General features: G+C 38.0%; 1 protein-coding gene across 1 annotated transcript in view; it reads right to left on the reverse strand.

Annotated features, from left to right (window-relative positions):
• A2M (alpha-2-macroglobulin) overlaps positions 1–4293 on the reverse strand; it is a 41210-nt gene extending 36917 nt beyond the window's left edge. The window contains exons 1-4 of the mRNA XM_041736281.1: positions 4113–4293; positions 1293–1476; positions 382–541; positions 167–219 (exon numbers count right to left, since the gene is read on the reverse strand). Of these exons, the coding sequence (XP_041592215.1) occupies positions 167–219; positions 382–541; positions 1293–1476; positions 4113–4198 (483 nt within the window). The 5' untranslated portion in view covers positions 4199–4293. The remainder of the gene's footprint in view (positions 1–166; positions 220–381; positions 542–1292; positions 1477–4112) is intronic.
• Positions 4294–8340: the final 4047 nt, after the last annotated feature.

Below are 8340 nucleotides of genomic sequence, written 5' to 3' on the forward strand. Positions count from 1 at the left end.
ATCCCGTGGGATTCTGGTTTAAATGAGGATCTTGCAGTATTGTAATGCCAGAAATCACTGCTAGTGATACCAGATTCTTTCTCTCTCTGGTCCTCCCCCAGCACCAAAAATACACTCTCAGACTACACAGATAACAGTGATTCTATATAGATATTTAGAGACTCACCAACTCATTCAGGGGGTGAAAATTTTCATCCAATGAGACAACACGAAACTTCACTGAAACAGAAACATTTTCTGTGAGTCCTAGAAACTTTAAATCAGGATTAGTAGCCTGTAAATCAAACTTAAAGAACCAGAACTACAGAGTCTTTGGGGAAAATGCAGGGCTGGAAGGCCTTTCCTTTTTGGAGTTGTTCTGACTGTAGGGCCTTTTTGTACCTGTCTGGTCTGGTTTGTAGATGGGTTTGTCTGTCTGGACAAAGACCAGACTCTCTTGGTGTTTAACCACCACTGTGGTCCGTCTCTTGAATTCTTGTGTTGGTCCTTTCACTTGGATAGTGAGGAACATGACCTCCTCATTGGATGGAGATCTTGGCACCTGAAATATAGGATAGACCCCCAGAACCTAGTCAGTCTTGCAAGTTTCTTCCTTCATTCCCTGTTCCTCTCTTCCCTGGAGATCTGGCCCCTTCACTGCACCCCCTTCATTTTCATCAGGGGAAGATGGCATGGACAGGAATTACTTCTGTCATTTTACAAATGGGAAGACAGAACAGAAGATGGAGGAAAAGAGGTCATAAGTGAGATTCACATCTCCTTGTAGATCAGCTAATAGTCTTGATTCAGTTATATAATGAACTTTACCAAGTTGATGCTATGTGCTAACAGGGCATGGTAGAAGCATATGGGAAATAAGGCTACCATATTTTATTGGCCATAGGCTGTAAGCATTTTACATACGGGCAATGCTGAAGAGATTATTGGATATTTGCTTATGGTAATTTTACAATTTTCCCTCTTTAATATGGGCTGATGTGTTCTTGTCAGACCACCACTGTGCACTTATGTGGTGGGTTGGTCTAATTTGCCTTATTAATATTTTCTCCATTTTAATTTTAAGAAGTCACATTTTCCTTTTGTCTAGTACATACTGCTTTTTACCCCCCTGGCTAATAGAAATTTTCTTTGATCATTAAGTTGATCTTTAATATGCCTATACATATTTATCTCCTGCAGATTTCTTCTTGGAGTTTTTGCCAGGCTCTCAAAGCTATGTCTTGACTGAATTCTAGATGCCTATGACCCTAACCAATAGAATCAAGTATGTGAAGTCAAACAGGAATACTCACAGTGAAGGAGATACAGTTGAATAAGTCCTTTTCCCCCACCAGGTCAGTGAAGAGGCTCTTATTCTCCCTGACGGACTCCAAGGTAGCACTTACAGTCACTGTCTCATTCAGGTAACTCAGAATGAGGCAGCCCTTCTCAGGGATTTCAGAGTGGAGCAGGGAGGGGACCAGGACCATGTACTGCCTGGGAATGGGGGAATCCAATTAGAGGAGAGTGAAGGAGGAGAGGTATTGTTATCACCAGCACTATTTTCCATCACAATGATTATTACTCTCATTAGTTCTATACCAATTGATAAGACATATTGATTGATAAATATGACATTGATTACTGCTGTTGAATGGCATGCATGAGAATGATTTCTCGTTCCATCATCATTGCCATGGCAGTGAACATTTTGCTTGAAGTGAGCTTTAAGTAGATTAAAATCTGCTAGGATACCTTGAAGGAACTTGAAGGAACACAATATGTGATCATCTAAATTCAAATGAAAATATGTGAATTATATTTCTTCATGCGGTAAATCAATTCTACACTAGGATGGCAGTAAAAAGCAAGCAAAGCCTCAGGAGAGACACTACTAAAATCAATCAATAAATAGTACTTTCGTTGGGTAACAAAAGTATATATATTCAACAACCCTGTGAAAATGGTACGGCACATACTTGCTTCCACTTTTCAGAGGGAATCTGAGGAAAGTGAGTCATTAAAGTCTCAGTTGTGGTAAGTAACTAATGAAATATTCATATTATCTAACCCTGACTGTTTGCATTTTAAATATTTGCCTTTCAACTCATAGCTAGACAATGGATCCACCCAAAAATGGCCTTCTAGTGATGGAATTTGGGGTCTTGGTAACTCATGAGCAGAACAGAAACTTTGCCAATACCCTCATATATGATTTTATTGACTATGTAGTTTTCAAACATTTTTGCTCACAGAATTCCTAAAATAATTTTTAGACACTACGTATTCCTTACATGTTTCCAAGTAAACATCTATATTTTTATCACACATAGTACCAAAAGATATTATTTTGGATGACATTTTAAGGTAAAACTTACGTTAGTCTTCTATAGTTTTCAATGGGTTCTAAAATATAGTGATAAGTTACTCAGTATGATCTACTTAAAAAATACATCAAAAGATTCTTTTTGTGATGATCAGAAATTTAACATCTTTCCTTTTTTGCCCTCCTTAAACTTGAATTATCATGCCACTTACTACTTAGAAGTTTATCTTAAGATTTTTATGCTTCCAAATATTTTTATGGATAACTCTTGCTTCTTTATTAACTATATATATATATGTGGGCTATATATATGTATATATATGTACATGAACTCATACATATATAATATTATGTATGGGTGCTTAATTTAACTTTAACTCATAAAGCTGTACATGTTAAACATTTTCTTCTGGATTGAATTATTTTCAAGTCTTACTAGTATGCAACTGATCAAAACAAAATAAACATATTACAAATTATGTTTCAGCTATTTTTAATTTTAGATATAAAATCAAAATATTTTTGAAACACATCTTAAATAAGAACAATGAGCTGTTTTGTGTATCCATGGATGGATATATATATTTTTTATAATAAATTTATTTTTTATTGGTGTTCAATTTACCAACATACAGAATAACACCCAGTGCTCATCCCGTCAAGTGCCCCCCTCAGTGCCTGTCACCCATTCACCCCCACCCCCTGCCCTCCTCCCCTTCCACCACTCCTAGTTCCTTTCCCAGAGTTAGGAGTCTTTATGTTCTGTCTCCCTTTCTGATATTTCCCACACATTTCTTCTCCCTTAGATGGATATTTTTTAACTGCAGGAACTGAAGGAGGCTTAACATTAATTCTGTTGCTATTTTTAGTTTGTATGGACATGAGTGCCATGAGACATTGTTTAAAGGTAAATAAAATACAGATAAAACAATTATATCATTGTCATCAGTTCTTGCAACTCCTGCATTAGGTACCAAAAATCACTCAGTACCTATTATCAAGAATTGCTTCTAATCACCTATCAGCCGGTGTTTCAACTTTGTTTTTTTTTTTTTTTTTAATTTTTATTTATTTATGATAGTCAAAGAGAGAGAGAGAGGCAGAGACACAGGCAGAGGGAGAAGCAGGCTCCATGCACCGGGAGTCCGATGCGGGACTCGATCCCGGGTCTCCAGGATCGCGCCCTGGGCCAAAGGCAGGCGCCAAACCGCTGCGCCACCCAGGGATCCCTCAACTTTGTTAAACAAATAATTCATTACCACATAATCTGCAAATGAATTTTCTTCCTCACTGTTAGAATCCTTTGCTTTCTCAACATCAATATCAATATTTCAAATTGTTCCTTTAACAGTATTTCAAATATTTCTGCCCTACAGATTTTTTATACTCCAGGACAATGCTCCATGGTAATATTGAGCACTGAGGGAGAGGTTTGTCTCATAAATTGTGAGATGAGCAATTAAAAAGGAGAAGTAAGAAAGGATAAACAGCATGGTCTTGAGAAAATCAATCTGAATGTGAGGATCTAAAAATTGATTCTTTAAAAGTATCAATTGCAAATGCCCCTTCGAAAGTCTTTGTATATCCCTAGAAAATTTAGAAAGTGAGAGATCGAAAGAGTTGGAGAAAACTAGTTAAGAAGAAGGAAAGAATGAACAAACCAAATTTATGAACTCTGATAACTGGAAGAGATCTTAAAGCTAAGAAGGTGACAGTTTTGTGAGAAAGACAAATGAATCATCTAAATAAGAATCAGAAAGGATTCTCTTTAAAGGAAAGGATTCTTTATGTTCTCTGTGAAACTCACGGTTTTCCAGAGACTGAGGCATCTGCAGGCAGGAAGACCAGAAGGAGGAGAATAAAATTGGGATGAAGGAGTTTGTTTTTCCTCATGCTGCAGGGAGAAGGGCCCTGAGGAGACCAGACTGTATTGTACCCGGCTCCCTGCAACTGGTTTGATCCCAAACATTCCCCAGGGCAACTAGGCTTTATGCAGCTCCTGGTGCAAACAGGAAGTTCCACCCACACTTGGTGTCTAAACAAAGCAGAGGTCTCTGAACTTCTGTGGAAGGGTCATTGCTCTCAGGGGCCTAATTACAGCCAAGGTTATTTCCGGGTGGGCTGACTAGAATTCCTGGAGGGATAAAATCCACATTTCCATCAGTGCTCACTTTCTCTGGGTTTTACTGTAAAGCAGCTAATCGGCTTTTCTTTTCTTTGTTTTACCCCCGGCTTTTCAACCCCTTCTCTCACTCCCTCGTTCCACTTCCCCGCAGCTCCTTTTATGGCTTTCCTCACGTCTCTTGCCTGAATAGTTGGCAAGGGAAGCTACAGTTTAAGCAACACTGTCCAGGCTCAAAATAGCGATTTCACTTCAGAAGTCAGTGTGCCTGCGAGTCCTCCGTTAGATATGCCTGCTTAAATGTTGAAGCACATTCAGAACTCAGTAGTTCCCTATGGGAATGGTATTGGATTCAGCTAATAGGTTTTTGACCTTAGGGGTAGTACCGAATTGAGGATGAAAAGCCAGACCCTGGAAGGATGATAATAGAAAATGTTTTCCTGAATTAAGAAAGTGGAAAGATGAAAAGAGAAGTAGCAGAACCTAAAAAAAAAAAAAAAAAAGAAGCTTTGACTTACTGTGATAACAAAGAACCCAATTTATCATCAACTATACAAACAAATTTTGTTACTGCTTTCTAAATATGCTACTCCTCAACAACCTGTAATCAAATCAACTATTACACCCATCCATCTATCCATTTGGTTGTTTTGTAAGTATTTATTGAGCCTACTAAGACTATGTATAATGCAAAATTATGGAGTGGAATGGTCACATATGTAGAAACAGATAGGCACTGAAAGGTCTTAAGTTCTATGGGTGTGAAACCTGACAAACTAGCAGTAAAAATACAGTAGGCAAACATTATTATTATTTATTTGGGCCCCTAAAATATGCATATTTATTCATTTGATCCAGTCAAAAAGATTCTTTAACTTATCCTCATTTTTATAAACTCTTTTCTTGGGGTGCCTGGATGGCTTAGTTGGTTAAGCTTCTGCCCTCAGCTCAAGTCATGATCTCTGGGTCCTGAGATGAAGCTCAGTCAGGCTCCCTGCTCAGCTGGGAATCTGCTTCTCCCTCCCTCTCTGCCACTCTACCCCCCCCCCCCCCCCCCCCCCCCCCCGGCCCCTGCTGGAACCAATAAATAAAATCTTTAAAAAACATTCTTTTATTTTTTGCTCTTCAACTTGGGTGCTATTATTACCCGGGCTTGCAGATCTCTATGTTTTTCTGCATCTCCTAATCTATTCTTGATTTCCTCTAGGATATTTTTATTTGTTATTATATTCTTCAACTGTGATTGGTTCTTTTTTTTTAGATTTTCTATCTTCTTATTTTGAAATAGCAGCAAATTGAGTCATTCATGAAGCCAGCATTGTCAGAATCACCCTTTGAACATATTCCTTTTTTTTTTTTTTTTTTTTTAAAGGAGGGCTTTTCTTTTCTTTTTTAAATTTTATTTTATCTATGATAGGCACACAGTGAGAGAGAGAGAGAGGCAGAGACATAGGCAGAGGGAGAAGCAGGCTCCATGCACCGGGAGCCTGACGTGGGATTCGATCCCGAGTCTCCAGGATCGCGCCCTGGGCCAAAGGCAGGCGCCAAACCGCTGCGCCACCCAGGGATCCCTGAACATATTCCTATATGGAATGTTTAACATGCAGCACAAAGTGTTAAATACAGTGTCTTACTAAAAAATTGATGGCGTGATTTCATTCACTCAGACACCACTTCTACCAACAACTGTTGTGCATGTTTCTTTCAGGAGTGCACTACCAACACAGTGCACATGCTGCTGAGCAATGTGTACACTGAGATAAGAGCTCTATTGATTCTTTGAAGCATCTAGCACTCTGAGAAATATCTTTTGTCCATGTGCTTTTATGGAATGTTACTTATTTACTATTTAAGTATAGTTGACATACCTTGTTACATTTGTTTCAGGTGTACAACATAGGGACAAGTTTATACATTATACATTATGCTGTGACTACTGTAAGTGTCACTACCATCTGTCTCTATACATTGCTCTACAATATCATTGACGATATTCCCTATGCTGTACCTTTCATCCTCTTGACTTATCTACTCCAAACTGGAAGCCTATACCTCCCACTCCTCTTCACCCATTTTGCCCATCAAGTCATTCTTACCCACCGCCCGCCCTCCCAGTTGGTGAGGAGAATACAGTTTTTTTTCTGTATTTATGAGTCTGATTCTTCTTTTTGTTATATATATATGCATATATATATATATTAAAGATTCCACTTATGAGTAAAGTCACATGGTATTTGTCTTTTTCAGTCTGACTTATTTCACTTAGCATAATACCCTCAAGGGCCATTCATGCTGTCTCAAATGGCATGATCTCATCCTTTTAGTAGCCAAACAGTATTATTAAAGCTCAGGATGCTGTGGGAGTGCATAAGAGGGATGCACAATCCGCTCTCGGACTTTGGAAAGGCAATCTCTGGTAAAGCAAAATTTTCATTAAGCTTTGAAGTATAACTAGTGTTTAGCCAGAGGAAAGAAGGCAATGAAAAATGCATTCTAAGCACATAAGAAACGACATATACAAAGTCTCAGGAGGTGAGAATAATCATGACACATTCAGTGAAACGGACAATACTTGGTATTGAGAAAGTGCCCATGCACTCAGAAACGTGGTGAAACAAACTGGCTTCAAATAAAAAAGGAGCTTGTTGATACTAATAAGGTGCATAGGGAGTTATCAGTGGCATGACTTCTTCAGATTTGTTTCTTGGAAAGGTCACTTTTATTGAAATTTGGAAGACTGACTGGGAGGAGGCAATCCAGGAGTCAGAGAGGCCAATTTGGGAATTGATATAAGGTGAGATGATGGTATTTTGCACTAGCGTGTTCATAATGACATTAGAAAAAGATGGATAGGTTTATATCATATTTAAGAGGTAAAATTACAGTACCCAGTGTATATATGAATGTGATGGCATGTTCTTTTAAATTTTCCTGGCTGAATATGGAGTGAATTGTGTTGCCTTTGACTGGCTGAATGAAATGGAGGAAATACAGAGTGGGAAAGAGGGACAGAAAAGCTGAGGGCTGGGGGGACAAAGAGTCTAGTTTTAGAAAATGCTTGTAGGGGCACCTGGGTGGCTCAGTCGGTTAAGCGTCGACTCCTGATTTCAATTCAGGTCACGATCTCAGGGTCCTTTGATTGAGACCCCAGTCAGCCCTCCCTGAAAGTGGAGTCTCTTCCTCTACCCCTTCCCCTGTTTTCCAATGGGTTCTCTCTCTCTAAAAAAAATAAAAAGAAAGAAAAAAAAGGAAGTGCTTGTAGAATATTCAAGTATTAATATTCAAAGGGAGTTTAATGTTTGCATCTAGAATTTAGAGTGATATGCCTTAATAGAAACATAATGTGAGCCTCCTATGTAATTTTACACTTTCTAGTGACCACATTAAAAAACAAAAATAGGAGATTAAATTAATTTTGATAATATATTTTACTTAAGGTATCCAAAATATTATCATTTCAACATTTAATTAATATAAAAATTGCTAAGATGCTTCATGTTCTTTTTTTGTACTAAGTGTGAAATCTGGTGTGTGATTCTACACTTACAACACATATCAATTTAGACTAGCTGCATTTTGAGTGCTCAATAACCCATGTGGCTACTGGTTGATATGTTTGATGCAGTAGGCTTAGAGAAATGTTTTTCAGATTATGGTCATCATCTACAATGAGCTATGATATTATCAGTGAGTTATGACCAAGATTTAAAAAAATGTGCTAGAATATAATAAAATAGAAATTATAGTATAGTGAACAGAATAAGTAAAAATAATGATTTCAGGAACATCTGTTTGATATCCATGCAGCAGAAACTGTTGGTTGTATCCTATCACTGCTTCTCCAATTCTATCTTTCTATCCTTATCCTTAATAATAGAACTCCTGAGGGGCACGTGGGTGGCTCTCAGTTGGT

The sequence above is a fragment of the Vulpes lagopus genome, chromosome 21 (genome assembly GCF_018345385.1).
Source record: "Vulpes lagopus strain Blue_001 chromosome 21, ASM1834538v1, whole genome shotgun sequence".
Lineage (NCBI taxonomy): Eukaryota > Metazoa > Chordata > Mammalia > Carnivora > Canidae > Vulpes > Vulpes lagopus.